This window comes from Dipteris shenzhenensis, chromosome 1, assembly GCF_047967505.1.
Source record: "Dipteris shenzhenensis isolate YYH24624 ecotype China chromosome 1, Dip_SZ_1.0, whole genome shotgun sequence".
NCBI classification, from domain to species: Eukaryota; Viridiplantae; Streptophyta; class Polypodiopsida; order Gleicheniales; family Dipteridaceae; genus Dipteris; species Dipteris shenzhenensis.
In genome coordinates this window covers 60,255,612-60,273,981 of record NC_141596.1, presented here as the reverse complement: position 1 = coordinate 60,273,981, position 18,370 = coordinate 60,255,612, and the positions used below count along the sequence as shown (strand labels likewise).

General features: G+C 45.2%; 1 protein-coding gene across 1 annotated transcript in view; it reads right to left on the bottom strand.

Moving 5' to 3' along the window:
* LOC147906141 (uncharacterized) overlaps positions 1–17,634 on the bottom strand; it is a 129,162-nt gene extending 111,528 nt beyond the window's left edge. The window contains exons 1-2 of the mRNA XM_087387227.1: positions 10,883–17,634; positions 10,450–10,529 (exon numbers count right to left, since the gene is read on the bottom strand). Coding sequence (XP_087243353.1) covers positions 10,450–10,529; positions 10,883–17,634 — 6,832 coding nt within the window. The remainder of the gene's footprint in view (positions 1–10,449; positions 10,530–10,882) is intronic.
* Positions 17,635–18,370: the final 736 nt, after the last annotated feature.

Below are 18,370 nucleotides of genomic sequence, written 5' to 3'. Positions count from 1 at the left end.
TCATGAGGGTACACCTATCTATTGCTGTTCGGAGTTTCATTACAAGGGGTCTCGTTGGAGCCTCAACTTTGCCAACTCTCCATGCTGTCTCACATGTGAGGTTGACTCGCATCTTGGTGAACAAGGTTTTGGCATCTGACAGGGGTATCTCCAACTATTAAGCCTCTAACCAAGACATTCAAGGCCTTTCTGCTCCTTCTCTTTTCTTTTCTTTTTTTTGCTAAAAAGAGACTTCTATTAAGTAAGAAAGAAACTCGCTAGAGCAAGCTCTGTGCGGAAATACAACGTGCTAAGCATGTAATAAAAAACACCTCAGCGGAATGAGGTAGAAAGAAACCAAGGCTGAGGCTGAAAATGCCAACTCAACCCTGTAGAAGTCTCAGCAAAGAAGGGAGAGTCTCTCCAATCTCTAAGAAAAGTAACTCTCCTGGAGGAGGCTGCTTGAGATGATCCCTACATGGTCACCCAGATGGTCATCAGAGTGTGTACCGTATCTATCCAAGTACTGGCCAAGATCTGAGAAGGGTGAACCTGAGAACCCTCCAAAGCCTCAGTGCATCTGGCTCTCCAAATGTGCCATGCTGCAATGCTAGCAAGACCTCCCGTGGAGAGTCGACCGAGGAATGAGCAGCCCTGAAGAGAGTGGCCAGAACATCCTCTAGAGAGCACGACCCCACAAGGTGTCGTCGGACATGAAGAGCTGAAGAGGAGTCAAGCCTCTCAAAAAGACCTGGGGCCCTGAAAGAGTAAGCCAAGCCACTGATCCCCAGGTCATATAGAAAGGTAGGTGAACAAAAGTGCTGAAAAGTCTTGCAATCCCCTTCCATATGATTCTCGCTTGTCTACAATCCCAAAGGCAGTGCTGTATTGTCTCCAAAGCAGAAAGGCAACGAGGGCAAGAAGGGTCAGAGCTCCGAACCTGGATCTCCATCGGTTTACTGCTATCCCACCATGAATAGAAAGCCAAAAGAAGAGAGTGATTTTTCTATTCCGGTGGGATTTCCAGAGCCTCTGCCAAAAAAATTTCTACAAGTCAGCAGAAATCTGAAAGTTCTCCCAATGATGAGCTTTGGTAGGCCTCCAACCCCTATAGCTGAGCTGGAATTTCCTAGCATTACTAACTGTGTAACGAAAGAAGGGGATGCCCTTCCCTCAGTGCCCTTCATCTATCCATTCCCATTCCCCAGGGTCCCACTGCAAAAACTTAATTGGGACACCTCCATAGAGCCACAGTCTCCATGAGCCCAGGGCAATGAGAAGCGGGTCAGGATCCAAGTACCACTGTGAAAGAGAGCCATGCTCCATGAAGCCCACTATCCTGACTGGCTGAAACGGCGCCTCCAACAAGATATCGTCTGTGGATCTGGACAGCCTACCCCCCGAAGAAACATCAAAGACTAAGGCATCCTCATGTGTGTCATGAAAAGCAATCACTTGTAAAGGAACTCCCAGTCTGGAAAATGCCCCCATCCAGGTGGAGCAAGTAATAGGCATGTCATCTCTGTCCACCCAATCCAAGGGCAAGGCTACATCAATCTGTCGGACTCTCCCTGCACTCCCTCTGAGATTAAGAACCATTTGGGCCTGTCGGTCTGCAGGAAGCTTCCTGAAGGCTTTCCATGCTCCTACAGTAGATGCAGGGTCCCTCTCCCATCTTGGCCATTGCATGTAAGGAGAAGCTCCAAGTGGTCTGCCATGCTCATCCAAAATCCTGTCATTCCACATGATAGGCTGCCTTTCAATCTCTTCAAGGGTGGATGGGGGAATCCTGCGAAGAGTACTCTTGAAGCTGGCCCATGCTTTCAGGATAGCAACCATAAGAGGGGAAGAGGGAGATCTGAGGTGGCTGTGGTGAAAACCCATCTGGTACTGTGTGTCCAATCCTCTCCTGAAGTGGGCGTGCGAGACTGTATGCATCTGATGAAGAAATCCTTCCATGGCTCTTGCCCTGGCATAAGTCCTCTCACAACAACCTTGCAGAGTAAAGCTCTGCGCTGTAGATCCGGGTCGATGATATTCAAACCCCCTTCTCTTGAAGGAAGAATCAAGGTCTCCCAAGCCACCCTGCCTGTAACATCAGATGTGCCATCTAGACCACTTCATAAAAAGTTTCGTACAGGCCTCTTAAGCTCAGTGATACAATCCCTAGAATGGCACCAACAAGAGCATACAAACCATGCTGTGGCTAGAAGAACCTGGTTAACCACCACCACCCTGGAACCAAGTCAAGTTTGGCTGAGCTCCAGAAAAGGAGCTTTTTTCCGATGCTCTCCAACACCGGAGCAAACTGTTGTGAAGGAGAGATGCCCACCCCAACCTGGCATCCCAAATATCTGACGGAGACGCCCCTCTGTACCCAAGTGAAGCCAAAATCATTACCCCAATCCGGGGTGTCATCATCGCAAATCCGAAAACCATTGGAATTATGCCAATTAATGTGTGCACCTGCAGCTGTGCAAAATAAATCCAAGGCTGTCCAGAAGGAAGTTAGTGTCCTGGGGAAGGCATCCAAAAAAACAGCCGTGTCACCTACCAACTCACTATCCAAGAGCTCTTCTTCCCGGCGGATAGGAAGCCTCAGCCCATAAATATCAGCTTGAGATCTAATGTAGATACTCATAGCTTCCGCCACAAACAGAAAAAGAAAAGGGGCGAGAGCACATCCCTGGCGGACTGATCTGGAAATCTGAAATGTGTCCCCTCTTACCCCCCCAATGAGCACCTGGCTATGGGCTGATCTATAGAGAGAGGATACTCCTCTAATCCATGCATCTGAAAAACCAAAGTGAGATAGAGTACCCTCTAAAAATCCCAGTCTACTTTGTCGTAAGCTTTCTCAAAGTCCAAGAGTAGAATGGCCAATCTCTGGCAGCTCTACATGGCCCATTCTGAGGCCTCCCAAAGTGAGAAAATATTATCAAAAATACTTCTGCCATGCACAAACCCTGTCTGCGTGTCATGAATCAAATCTGGAAGAGAAACCTGTAGTCGCAGACTGATGACTTTCGCCAAAATCTTGTAAAAGGTGCCCAATAGAGTGATGGGTCTCCATTGAGACACAAGATTCCTATTACTCCCCTTTGGGATGAGATGAATGAGACCATCTGTAAGTGAGTCCGGCATCTCACCAGAGTCCCACACGCCCTGCAGGGCTGATGTAATGTGATCACCAATCTGCTCCCAAAAAGTAATAAAAAAGAAAGGGGTAAGTCCATGCGAACCTAGGCGCTTGCCCTTGTGAAGGGCCAGTAATGCAGTCTTGAATTCTGCATTGGTGAAAGGTGCATCGAAAGAAACATACATCTCATCCTTCATCAATAGAGGGATACACTGCCAAATAACCTCCCGGCATCATTTATAGCATGTGTGCCCGGATCTGCAGTAAGAAGGGATGCAAAAAAATCCTACCCGCATGACAACATCAAGATCTGACTGTAACACCCCGTCTGAGTCAACGAGTTGCGAGACACTATCTCTACTATGTCTGGGCCGCCAGAGGATATCTCGATGTCGACATGGAAGGGGCCTCGTCGGTGAGGATAATTCATAAGACTGTACACATTTGGATCATCCTCATCAGACCTTACAGAATAGAGATTATCATTTGAATAGTCGTAAGAGTCATGGAGTTGACAATGCAAACACTGTGTATCAGACTCAAAGCATTCCAAGATGGATTCATCGGAACTATCCTGAGAGACTACCTCCCATTTTTTGGGATGCGCAACCATTGCAAAAAACCCTTTTAATTGTCGTTGTTGTGGATTGCGGGGCTTCTCAATGCAGTCGTGAGCAAAATGGCCCTTTTTGCCGCAAATAAAGCATCCAGAGAACTTACTGGTTCTGTGTCAGCAGAGAAAGCGTTGAGGTCGCCTAGAATAGCGCCGTCACCAACGGAACTTACGGATCTTTGGGAAAGTTGAAGATCCACAAGCACATTTAGAACGCCGGGCTTTAGGGTGTCGGGAACGTCTAGAAGACCGGTCAAAAGAAGTGGAAGGGGGGCAGAAATTCTAGTGATGTCCGACGAATTGCTCACAAATGGCTGGAGAGGCGATTCCGATCTTTGTCAACTTCTTCCGAAGAGTATACTCTATACATTGCCTTTGGATGTAGACTTGAACCATTTGAAATAAATTGGCGAAAGTAAAATCAGCAACAATTTTATGCACCTCTGTTGGCGTATTATCAATATTGATAATCTTGGTTTGAGCTTCGATGAGAGTCATCACCGCCTCACGACGTCGATGGGGAAGACTATACAGGTAGTGCCTTTTAGCACAAGTGTCTGCAAAGATGCCTGCACGATATACAAGTTGCTGTACATGGGCATTATAGGCTTCTAATTGGAAGAAATCACGCAGCTTCAAAGCAGAGAATTTATTAGATGCCTGGGCTCTGTCATCTGTGAAGGTGGGAAGGAATTGGTTAGAGATGGCAGCAATAAGAGCATCGGGCGCATTTGGGTATTGATTGCCATCCACACTAGCGATGATCTGTTCTTTGGATTCAGCTGACAAGAATTCCCACCAATTGGCAATTACACCAGTAAAGCCCTTTGTGGTTTCTTCCATGGCATCACGGGGATTCCAGCGATAGATAGTAACCAGAGACATCATATGGCCGTAAAAGATCTTTAAGATATCTTTCATGGCCTTTGGAGAGATGGCGTCGATATTGAGAATGTACTCGGGGAAGAACTTGTGTTGAAAGCGTCGTTGGAGATCCGATTGCTCATCGAGATCGCCATCTATGAAGTGAGTTTGGAACTCAGCCCTCATGAATTGTGATCCGGGTGCATCACTTTGGCCATGCCATGGCTGCTGCTGCTGCTGTGACTGTTGCGACGATTGGTCTGGTGCAGCAAGCGAAGATCTTCTTGCATGGGCTCAGGCTTAACTCCTTAATTCATGTACAAGATCTTATGGAATGCTGTAGAAGAGGAGGAGGAAGCTACTGAATGAGAGCTAGGTGAAGGTGGAGGAGAATCTGGAAGCGGAGGTGGAGAAGGTGGTGGAGAGAGAGGAAGTGGAGGAGGAAGTTCCGGCAGGAAAGGAATCTTTGGGAGAACTTCGATTGGCATCAAGAGCGTCAACGGGACCTCTCAAAGCTCTGTTAACAGGATGATCTGGATCAGCCCATTCGCGCATATAGCATGTGGGAGCAGATTCATCACCAGGCTCGGCAGGATCAGTGGATGGAGGAGGAAGGGGCCAAAGCATGAAGCTAGGAGCATCAGCTGGGCGAAAGAAATCATTAATGGGACTAGCAGAGGAGGGAGGCAACAAAGGAGGAAAAGACTTATATACAGAATGTTGCGAGGAAGATGCATGACCTTGCTGAGGATGCTGAAGCTCACTTAACACAGTATGAATATTTTTGTCGAGCTTACCTACAGCCAATTGAAGATCATAGAGCGCTGTATAACATGCATCCAAACATGCTTGAGTGGCAAGGTTGTGCGAATTGCACCAGTTGAGTTGCTGTTGCTCCACGGGCATGTTGTCATCATCTTTGTCTATCAGTGCGTATGGAGCATTCACCGACTTGAGAGAACCATCTTCGGAGGTGGGCTGGAAACCAGAAGATCTAGGCCATTGGACAGGCCACACCATAAGCATCGGATGTATGTGTTCAGATGCAGTGATGTTCTCATAATTGGAATGAGACTGGGGCTGATGATTGACTGCAGTTGCCTGCCTGTACTGAAGACTTGCATCAGCAGGAAAATGCGAAGCTGCTGTAGAAGTTACCCAATCACGAATAGCTTCAGCCTTTTCGGAGGGCACATCTGGAGTTGCCTCAGAAGCACTTTCACGAACATCATCGGGGACCCCTGCTATCGAAACATGGGAAGAAGAAGGAAACGATAAACGCATGACACGCTTACCATGATCTCGAGGGGAACGAAGCCATATCACCACTTTCGATGGAGCATCTTCAATTTGAATCTGCGGGAGCTGAGAAGAGGCTTCATTGATGACCTGCTGATAGTCCATCTCCCACTCAACTGGTATAGGGAGAGCGTCAAACTTGAATCTGGTAACCTCTGCATTGGTCTTACCATATAATATACACTCATCCTTAGTATTAACATGACGCGGTATGGGATTAATAGTAGACACAAGATAATTGACAAATCTAACATGGATGGCACAATGCTCGGACTTGGGCTTCATGGACAAACCTTTTATCTGTACATACAACGGCGAGCAGTAGAAAGATATGGATCATTCAAGGACATCTTAAAGTTGGGGTAGACTATGGTGTGTACAGGCTCTATGTTGAGACTACCATGCACTAAGCCTATACGTGCATCTTTGAGATTGAGATGACGGGTATTGACAAGACTCGCCATACAAGTGGCGTTGACACCTAAACGGAAAAGAGGCTCTATGGCCAAAACAAAACAACCGTAATGAATATATTGGTAACCTGAGTTCTGGAATGAATCTATCTCATGGGGTGTGAACAGGGGAAAATAGACTCCAGTAGACCCTTCGTCTGCCACGTTAATGACAACTTCGGAAACTTTGACGTGCTTGAGGGCCTTGAAGTGGAATGCTGAAAACTTGTAAATATCCTCTGGATCTATGATCGGCATGTTCCACGCTGCCTTGCTATTAGTAATCTCGGTGGATGAGGAAGCAAAGCAAGGAGCAGAGAAACGGGTAGAAAGGGAACAGTAGACGGTAGGACCCCTCCCAGGCTTATGCTGCTGGCAAAGAATGGCTCGCACCTCTTGAATTGATAGGCTATGAAGAGGGCCGATGGGATTCGTATCTAAGGAGAACTGGAAAATTCAATGGGCAGTCCCCCTGTAAGTCCCTCTCACCAGGCCTTTGGGATGGCTTCATCAATCTTCTCAATCTTAAAAGCTTCACCAGTCATATACACAATCTTGCAATTGCTCCTCTGGCTGATGCGGAAGACAGCTCCATGAGCTCAGCGATCTCGCTGGTCCAACTATCCCATTGTGCCAACTGATATATTTTGTGTTGCTAAGGATGAAACCCTCCTGATGACAGACCTCTATGTGCTAAATAAGGGGTTGATGCTCCATCTCCTCCCTGCATTGAGGGCTGGCATGCATGAGGTCAGCTGATAGTCACAAGACCCTCATCAAACCCCTCATAAGGGAGAACCTGTCAAGGGCATCCCTAAGCCTGTGGCCATCTGCCATTTCAGCTTGGGTGTCCACAGCAGACTAGCCATCAGATCTAGGCTGGAACAACAGCAACAGCAGCTGTATATAGGCATAGGGCCAGTTGGCCATTCCCAAAAACCCCCACAGATTAGTTGGCTAGCCTGTAGTAGGTCGGCCAGTGGTAGGGCCTAGTCATCTGTCCAGGAAGAGCCTGAGTTCCGTGAGGTCTTGACAAGTAGACTTGGCCTGAGTAATGGTTTCTCTCAGAGTCCTCATGTAAGACTTGCCATAAGCTCTGATCACCATTTGCATTTTAGAAATAAAAGAAGCCCAGGCATCATCAGCATGAAGATAGCTACTAGAGGAAAGACAATGAGCTGCTTCAGTAACCATTGCCTTGAATTCAACATGTTGCAAATAACTATTGTTGATGATTAGATGTCGCCTTTGTGGCAATCTATCTTCTGGCGTCTTATGAAAAGATAAACGCAGCCATAGTGGTGCATGGTCTGAATGCACAAAGGCATGATCAATCCATATTTTGCATGCGAGATCCCCATTTTGTTGGGGAGCGACACTATACCAGCGATCCAGTCTTGCCTGATAAGCGGAAAGAGCATTATGTTGAAAAGTGTAGCCCGGTGACAAAGGCTGCAATTCCTTCCAAAGGTCAACCAGATTTAAATGCAAAAGTAGTTGAGACCATGCATGCCTTTCAGGAGATAACATATGATCGTGGCTGGAAGTGTTGTCTCCCTGTTGTGGAGCATTATTGAAATCCCCACATATGTAGGCATGATATCTCCACGGGTATTGTTGCATAGCATCCCAAATTACAGTTCTGTCTCGAGATGACTGAGGTGCATAAACTGAAGCAAATTCAAACACCTCTCCTCTGATAATGCATTGGAGAATAAGCCATCTACCTTTGTTGTCATTTAACGCAATGACTGGTTGAAGCTCATGCTTGATCAGAAGGACAACCCCTGAGAAAGAGTGCTGCCCAGCATAGAAAATGTCATACCCACAGAAGTGTCCTGTCTTGCCTGCATAAATATGTTGGTTGTGCTCTTGTAATGCCACTATGTCAGGCTGAAATCTGTTGATGTACAGCCACACAGATTTCCATTTCCTACTGTCACATATACCCTGTACATTGAGTGTAAAACATGTGATTTGAGCAGTCATATATACAGATATTTATAGGAATGTAACAACTATGTACAGCAGCAAAAGTATGAGGTCAGCCTTGCATCTCTATCTCAGGGTCGAGGCCTCGCCCCTGAGAAGAAGTAGTGACCTGAGAAGTGGACAACAAGGCAGCAACCTCTTCTTCAGGGAAGAGTGTTCTGCTGGCTGTTACTGCAGCCCATGTAATCCCAATTCCTGTATTGATCTCTGGAGTGTTTCCGCTAGAAGATGCACCATTCCAAGTGCGGGGGGGTGGAATTCTTCGAGCAGAAATAACTTTTCTTGGGCTCTGCCAGCCATCAGTTGAAAGTTGCTTTCCTTTGGGCATGGACTGAGTAACAGGAGGTGAATGTGAAGTAAGATTCGTATTGTTAACTACTGAATCTTTGCCTTTTTCCTGACTTCCAGGATGCTGTCTGCTGTTTTTATTTTTGTTGGCAACTGGAGTAGGAGCATCTTTAGTAGGCATGTGTACCGGCAAGGTGACATGAGGCATTTTATGTGAGTTCAGTGGGCACTGTGAAGCCATGTGTCCAAACTTTTTGCATTCAAAACAGGCCCCTGCAAATAAACCCCATTTGAGTTTATAAAATGCACTCCCCATGTTCACATTGTTCACCGTGACTGAATAAGAGTCCGGTGTGGGATTATCAGTATCCCAGAGAATGCAAAATCTGTTTGAATTGCCATTTGGCCGTGGTGGGCAAACCACTTTACCTAAAGAGGCTGCAATTTTAGGCAAAAGTGAGGCCATGCATTGGGGGAAATCAACGACTTCAACCCAGACTGGGCATCTGTGTCTGATTAAAGCCTGAAAGTCCCTTGTGGGAGACCATGGCAAGACATGCACCATTTGCTGTCCAAAAAAAAGAGGCGAATGTTCCAAAAGCATTTGTCTGTGGATCTCATCCACCATGATAACCTCGAAAAAGCCCCTGGCTGCATAGTGTACCTTTCGAACAAAAGAGCCAGCCAAAGTGCGTGTCAGCCAGTTGCCTATCTCTGCAGCAGGTGGCATGCGGCCTGGAAAGAATAATATAACTGCATTCTTGGCATACTCTCTGACTGGATCCACAATTTCATCGACCTCAACCATGAGGCCAACTGAGGGAACCGATTCTTTCCAGTCTTTTCTCGTATCTGCAAATCCTTCATGCATTACATCATACACTAGTTGAGCCTCAAGTGTATCATGCATTGGGTCATGCTGACCCTCAACCTGCTTTTGCTTCTTGCAGGGAGCCGAGCGCTCCTTTTGAAATGTTTTTTCATATGAATACTCTGCCATGACTTGGTAAGAAAAGGAGCTTGAAGATGAAGTACCTGTAAGAAGGTGGCGAAAGCCAAAAAAACAGTCCCAAAGGAAAATCAGAAGAAGCCCACAAGAGAGAAGAGGAATTGTGTGACTAGTAAGGAGAGATCAAGGGGATAGGTAGGAGTTGGCAGAAGACCAGCAAGGAAGAAAGGCGAAAGGAAAACCCCCAAAGAAAAGCCAGATTATACAGCAGGGCTGAAATTGTACGGAAAACGTAAGTACGGTCGCCGTACGGTGACCGTACAGGGGTACGGACGACGATGACGCAGAGAGGAAGCTGTTGACGGAGGACGATCTGTTTACGATGTACGGAGATGTACGGATGCACAAAGTCGAGTTATGGAGAAAGGAAAAGATGGCGACGCACACACACGCAGGGTTGGAGCGGGATGACGCAAAGATCTGCAGAAGGGGCAAGATGATCGCGCGGGCTGTCCGTACTGGTGTACGGTACCTGTACGACAACCGTACAGGTATACGGAGCAGACGGGGGAGCTGTACGGAGCTCTCACGACCGGGCTTTCTTTCTCCTCTCTCTCGTCGTCGCACGCTCACTCTCACGCTCCTTATATATACACACACACACACACACACACACACACACATATATATATATATATATACATATATATATATATCCCTCCCCTCAGTTAGTATGTGCGCTTTTGCACCCCAGTAGTTAACACAAGCACACTTAGTGAAAGAGCAGTGTAGTCTTCTTGCCCATTACATTGGTATTAGAGCTTCAACTTTGCTTTATAAATGAGAAATTAAAGTTGCCTTAGCTGCAGGATACGGTACAAGAGGTAGAATGGAGCATTCATCTTTTGACCCTCTATCGGGAACCTATCTGTATAGGACGTCTCCAAACCGCCCCTGCATCAGACAAAAACATTGCCACTAGTGTAAGACAACAAAGTCTTTCTATATAGCAATAATGTCTGTCACATAACTGTCATGTACTTTGACAATATGCCTTAGAGAGGGCAATAGCGAGACAGATGCTGATTTAAACAAGAGCAGAATTTGATACCGAAATTTCATGGAAATGGTCCAAAACCAGACACTAATAATTATAATTGAATACACCACATACGCCTTACATGTAACTCTTATTAGTCAGGGAAAAAGTTGTACAAGAAGGCAATACTGCTTCAAAGCTGATATCACAATTCCGGAAATACGGAAAAGACAACTCTGCAATATAAAGATTTTTCAGCTGCACTTACTGTGGCGTCACCATAAGGGATACAAACAGCTCCAGTAGTAATACATGAAGCTTGGAGTCACGATAAATGCGCCGTTTTGATCTTTCACTCTCGTATGACATCCCAAAAGTTTTATCAGTGCTGCTAGAATTATCTAGCCCCCATGTAACTTCAGAACTTTTGCAATGGTTGACTTCCAAATGCAGTTTTTTCTTAGCCTTTACATCTTCTATGGCCCGTTCTTCAAAAGATTCTTTGGGGGAGCTAGAAGCTTCATCTCCTTTCCTTGCAGATTTGGGAAGGTTCAACTTTGGCACTGGGGGTCGAATTGCACCATTGATCTTCTTCGACTGCTCATCATGAGGGTTGGAAACCCCATGATGAATTTTTGATGATATTCTATGAGCTTCCGGGGAAGCATGCTCTGGCTTCCTGTTTGTACCCTTTTTCTTTTCGCTATCACGACTTGGAGTAGATACTTCCTCCTCAGCAAGCTCCCGTTCTACTTCCTCATTCAAGTCAAAAAATCTTCCACTATAGAAAAAATTATTCATGCATCTAGATTCACTTGACGTTATTTGTGCAGCAATACTTCCGTCACCTTGCAACTTTCCCTTATGGGGCCTTGGGCTAACAACCCCACCTGCTGTGGCAACTAAGGCCTTTGTGGGTTTTCTCTTTTCACAGCCATGAGTGCTGTCGCTGCCAAACACAAAGAATGAGTTCTCATACTGATTAAGATCTGAAACACTTTGCTTCTGATGAGCATTTCGAAAACCATTTCCTGGAATTCCCCTCTCAAAGAATCTCTCTCTCAACCGCTGCCTCAACGCTTGCCTGCTGCGTGGGCTCATACGTGGAGGAATGAAGGTAGGTAGCCTGAAATGTAGATTAAGAACACCTTGCTGATCAACTGGTAAAACTGTATGAATTCCAAGGCCACCAGCTAGAGATATATCACGATGATTGGATCTCTCAAAGCCAAATTTTACGTAATTATTTTCCATCCGACATGAAAAAAATCCAAGCTGATTCAATGGCCTTTGTAAAATAGCAATTTGATTTCCTGTCCCTGAACGATTACTCTTCAAGTCCAGAATTGCCACGGAGTTGTCCTCTTCAATTCGTGGAACAATTATGCTGTGGTGCCCCATTTCGTCATTTTTTCTCAGAACGATCTGCCTTGCATCATCCGTCGTTTTGTACAATCCTTTGCTACAGCCTTTTGGCAATGATTTTCCAGACGTCAGTAAATCTCTATGCATTAGAGTGCCCTGTTTTGTTTCACACGCATCATTTCTAACACTCTTCTCTTCTACCAGCACCTGATTTGTTTTGGGTTGGAAGTAGCAATCATCTACGTTGCTTTTGTCCTTTTGAAAGGCTTTCATTAAATTTTCTTCTGAAACAGATTCCCTTGGGCTAACAACATGTGATACTTCATACTCAAGAGCTATTTGATGCACCAAGAAGTTCATCACTTTGAGCTGCTTGAAACGCCTGCTCACGTCCTCATTTTGATTCTGTGAAAGTGCCAACAATACCATTCCATGTTTTCTGCATGCCAACGTTATTGTCTCATCTTCTGATAGTAAGACAGAGAAAAAATCTTCAGAAAAACTGGTTTTGTGTGTAGCATGCAGTGCATCCGTTGAACCTGTATCAACATAAGTAGATCCGTCTTCTGAGGTATGGTATGCCCAATCTACATTTTTCAATGAGGAACCTTGTGTTTGTCTTTTAGACTGGCACTCTTCTGCCTTCCAGTTGTATAGCTGCAAGAAGCAAAGAAAATGATAATCGAGGAAGGCATCGACATATTTTTGGGAGAGGAATGGATTTTCCAATGCTTTTAGCTGCGTGATGTCATGCAGTCGGCCTGTCAGAGCACTGCCACTAAACTTGAGACTAAAAATTTGTGCCAAAAGTTTGAGACTCTCCTCTTCAATAACCAATGAGATGCGTAAAGAAAGGCCTTGAGCTACTACTCTATTTGCACAACTTTCGCAGAGGCAATGTGAATAATCAAACTGAGAACATTGTGGCTGATCTAAGGAAGCAGCATTAACAATTCTTTGGCTACAAGCCAGCTCCGAAGTTAGACCCTGGGACAGTTGATTAAGGGCCTTGAATAAATACGAAGTTTGCCAACCCCAACCTCTCATGGGTGAGTTTCCATATCTATACTGGGAGGCCATCCTCGCATGTTTACCATGAGATTCTCTCTCTCTTGCACTGCTGCTAAGATCACTCCTGCTACTTGCTGAGCTTAGCTTCAATGATGGGGAAATATGAGTGTCATGGTTTTCCCCAAATACAATCATGTTTTCTTGAGCAGTAATCCTGAAATCCAATGCGTGCCCTTCCATCTCTCTCTCACTCTGAATCATTCTTCCTTGGAAGAATGGGCCTTTAAGTGTCCTCATAAGTACTCCATCAAGTGGATTCATAAGAAAATCAAGAAAGGAAGCCATGTGCTCAGGCAAGAGTTGAGGACATTCATTGGGAATGTTGGAAACCTGTGCCAATATCCTTCTCTGTAGAATGACAATGAGTAAGCTGAGATAGCCAAATGCATCTTTCAAAATTTTGAAGCCGGGAGATTCCAAGCAAAATCCTGGTTTGCTGAATAATAAGGTAGCCAAGGCTTCAGGTGTGTCAGGCCAAAACTTCCGGTAGTTAGAGATATTCTTAAAGCATCCTTGACAAGATTCAAGTATCAGCCAGCTTAGATAGTTTGTAATACATACCCAAAATTTTTCATTAATTACAAGAAGTTTCCAAAGCTGCTCTTCAAAATCAGTCCAAGGGGAAGAAACATATAACATGTCAATAGTATTCCTTTGAAACATGACTTGCAATAAATTAAGCAAACTTTGCATTGCTAGTATCTGAGAAAGATTCCAATTAGCTGGGTCTCCCAGCCCAGAAAATTGAGTTACAGCACTTTCTATGTGCTCCCTGAATTCTTTAAGAATAGAGCATTGAATCCCTTTCTCTGAATAGAAAACGTTATACTCTGCTAAGATGTGCATGGAAATGCTGATGCTTTTCCAAATGCTTGAGCTTGGGCTTGAGAGCTGATCATTGGAATTCATTCTAAAGTTGGTTCTGCGTAAGAGTCCATGCGTAGAACTAGCTACATTATCTCCAGCTCCTGAACTAACTCCAAGACCTCGACTTTCAGTGTTCCTCAGTGAGTGATGGATGTTAGGAGAAAGTGTAATCCTGAGGTGCTCCGAGGCCTCGTGAAGAAATCTAGTCAGGATCATGCCGTTGGGAGTATCTGTTGGTGATTCATAATCTCTTCCATCACAAATTTTTGCTGCTTCTGATCTAGCATTCCCTAAGCCTCCATGCATACAGTGGGAGACATTTTGGGGCAAGTTACTATCCAACTGATACATAACCTCAAATATTATCTTATGCAATTTCCTTGCATCGCATGTTTGATAACAATAGAAGGACTTATACAAGTCAATCATGAAAGAGGAGACAATGTTGTGGCCGTTTGCATGGATTTCCTTCGACGTGTCATGTTTTGCTAAAACTGCGGAATCACTTCTGTTGACAAGCAATAACAAATATGCCTCGAGAAGATTAACTTTTGCTTCTAAAACCATAATGAAGCATTTGAGCGAAGTTTTTGATGGTGTGTCTGAGGTTGTAAGGGAGCTGGAAGTTGAAGGCTTAGTAACAGCAGAAATTGAACTTTGCATGTGATGTGGACTTAGCCCTTGCACACTATTTTCACTCATTTCTGCTGGCTTCAAAATCAGTTTTGGCACCTTTGGTGGCCTTCTAGGACTTTGTGATGTTGCACTTAGTTGTGGAACATGATTGCTTACTGAGATATACCGACTACTGGAATCTAGGTGTCCAGATGGCAACACCTGCTGTCTGGATCCAGTTGATATATGTTGATTTTCATGTGAACAATCTCTTGCTGACTTGCCAAAATGGTACCCTGAAAATTTTATGCATAAGCTGTGTAGTAACCATGAAGTTTGTGTATCATTATTTACTGGGTTATGGTTAGAGCTGTCTCCTTGCCCAGCTGGTTCAGGTGACCTGAGATTTTCCAGCCTCCCTTTTCCTCCACACCAGATGAGCATAGTTGCTAGGAAAGAACAGAATCTGAAAGCTCTGCCATCTATAACCGCATCTGCTGGTTCTTTCTTATTATATAGCTTGTCATGTTCTAAATTCTGACTCAAGATGCTGGCAACATCTCGTGGAGTTAATGATTGATTCGCATCATGCTTTCGTCTAAAGATCTGGGAAAAGGAAGTAGAAAATGGAGAGACTATCAATGGCTCCCTGTGCTCTTCCAATACTCCTCCTGGAAGTGTGTCTGTAACATTACTGTATTCAATTTCAGAGCATGAACAATCTATTCCAAGACGATATGGTATCCTTAGTCCAACAAGAGAGGCATAGAGTTCAAGAATCACACTCAGACCCCCACATTCAGCTACTCCGGATGCAATGAAAGTAGACCTCCTAACCAGCGAAAGTAAAAGTTTGCTTACACACCATACATTTATCAGCTCTCCTTCGAGCTTCTCATTCATGTTTTTCCTTGAATTTGCCTCAAAATCTTGTTTGCAGGACTCACCTTTGATCTCTGCCACATCATTTGGAAGCTTTGATCTACCACTCGGAAAGCTGCTACAACCCAGTAAAGTATTGTTGCCACTACACTCCTTCAGCCAGAACATGATAGCCTGAATCACATGACTGCTACCATCTGCTGGAAGAACTCTCGTAATTTTCAAGCATATATCCGCTGTTTCTTCAACATCCAAGCCTATTTCGCCTCTTGACATTCCTTTCCCAGGTACTGAGACTGCCTCTTCAATCAGAGATTCCAAAAACCCACCCTGTACCCATTCTGATAATCTTATCTTTACTGATTCTAAGGTGTCACAGTAACAAGATGGATTATCTTCTGAAGTATTTGAATCACAACACAACGTTTCAAAAAACCTCCCAGTGCCAATCCCCTCAGATGCTTTCTTATTTTTGTCACCAGATGCCCAAGTCTTTTGAGCATCATATTCTGGTACATTGCGTGCGTTTAGCATTTCAGGTTCATGCTCTGTGTCTTTTTCTGGCTGTAGGAGTAATCGAATACTCAATCCCTCACGATCAGATCCATCTTGTATCTCTGGAACACCCTTGATTTGCTTTCCTAACGAATCTCCTCCTTTACAAAGGTCCCCCTTCTCCAACCCTGAAACTGCACTAGAGGTTTTCTTACTTGACAAGTGTCCGCTTGGCGGTGCTGACAAAATCCCTTTCATGTCAAGTCCATTATGGGCATGACAAAGAGGACTGGCAGATGCAGGTGTTGACAGCTCTCTCCCACTGGAAAGCTCACTCTTCAAAGCATTGATACTTGAGCTGTATCTTCCCTTTCCACCCCCAAGCAAAATCTCTAGAAGAATCCGCATCCCTCTCTGCCTAACCATTCTGCTGTTGCTTCCCAAATTCAAAAGAGCACACCGTTCCTTGGATGAAAGTGGGGGAGATCCTGTTGAACAACACGACTGAAGTTCCCAAACCCTCAAACCAGTGGGAAAATCCTTCATTGTGGAATCCTTTATACATGAAAAGGACTCGAAATCTCTCCTAAAAGCATCTACTGTATGTTCTTCTATAAAACCAGCTTTACTGTACAATACATCCAAAACGGTAGCAGATTGCAAGCTATGGTCTAAGCTATGTACTTCATTGTTCAAAGGTTGCCAAATTTTCCATTTCACTCTTTGAAGACAAAGATCATTGTCACTACCCGTCAGCTGAATGGCAGAATTCTTTATGTCTTTCCACTCACTCTCCGCATGGCTGGCCATCTTTTCCCGCCAAAAATGTTGCAAAGTCTCCAAATTTCTGCCCCCAGTAATCTTGAGGAAGTTGACGGTGAAATTGAACCTTACAACAGCCCATTGCAAGTCCTGCAACGTGACTAAAAAATCCAAACCTTCTAAGATTGCAATATAGGCGTGACGTTCTAGCCAATTCATAAAATCTATCAGCTCAAACTTCACGTCCACAAAACTTGGACAATGTACAATATTTCCTACAAGCTGTTGAAATTGCCAAAGCGTGCCACCTGGCGCAATCATTCTCACAAGCTGCTTATAAGATGCAACTGGGAGAGCCAGTAACCACCTTTTGATCCAGTAAGGGGCTTGTGACAACCCCTTCTGAAGCTGATCAACCTTGATGCAAAAATCGTCACCCAAGTGATTTACTCCAATCGACTTTAAAAACTTCTCTTTCTCCCTTTGTCTGAGGCTATGCCACTTGCCACACAGAGGACTTCCCAAAGTCTGGTCTTCAACAGTTGTCTTTCTTCCTTTTTGCACGTGGGGGGAAACGATTATTGGCGTCCCCTCAAAGACGGATTGAAAAAGTGGCTGACGAGAAATCAACCTGTATGCCAACCGCAATTGGCCTTTCAAAAGTCTGTGAGCAATATCTGGCCTACTAAAATCCATTTGCTCCTCTGCTACTTCCACCCATAGTGCACATGACCCTTGACCGGCGGAGTTCAACCACTCTTGGACTGCTTTCTTCGTCCCTACCAGGACCTTGATGAATTCCGGGGTGTGAAGCTCCCTATTTTCGAAGCAAGGTTCGGGGTTGGGGGTCTTATGTTTAAAGAAACGGGTATGGAGGAGGCTACGTTGGGGGAAGATCAAGCCTTGGGCGAGGCCAGGGATGTCGTAGTCGTCATGGAAGGAAGAGGACCAAGGGTCGGACATGGTGGCATGCGAGCCGGGGGGGAAGGAGGGGGGAGGCAGAGGACATGGTCAAGGAGGTGAGGAGGCGTGATGGGCAGAGGCTATGGCGATGGCGATGGCGAGGAGGGAGCTCGTTGGAGTGTGTGTTTCCATTTCACGTGAAGTGGAGTTTCACTTTCAGTTGAAGGTTGAAAGAGAGATGGTAGTTGGGCGCGCAAGCCCTTCCTCATTTGGCTATTGCCTTAGTTTTAGAGGGCCCCACTATCATGGCACCCTACCTTGCTTCCACTAATCCATGGTAACGAGGGGAAGAAGAAGATGCAAACTCTTTGGAGTGTCTGTTTCCATTTCACGTGATGGAGTTTCCCTTTCAGCTAAAGGATGAAAGAGAGATGGCAGTTGGGCACGCAAACACCCACCCCCCTTCTATTGCCTTGGATTAGAGGCTTCTCATTTGGCTATTGCCTTAGATTCACAGGGGCCACGTATCATGGCACCCTGTCTTGCTTGCACTTATCCATGGTAAGGAGGGGAAGAAGAAGATGCAAACTCGTTGGACTATCTGTTTCCATTTCACGTGATGGAGTTTCCCTTTCAACTGAAGGGTGAAAGAGAGATCGTAGTTCAGCGCATAAACACGCCCCTTCTCATTTGGCCATTGCCTTTGACTAGGGGCTTCTCATTTGGCTATTGCCTAGCCAACATTATGGCACCCTATCTTGTTAGCACAAGCTCTTTGGGGTGAGATGTTTTTTAT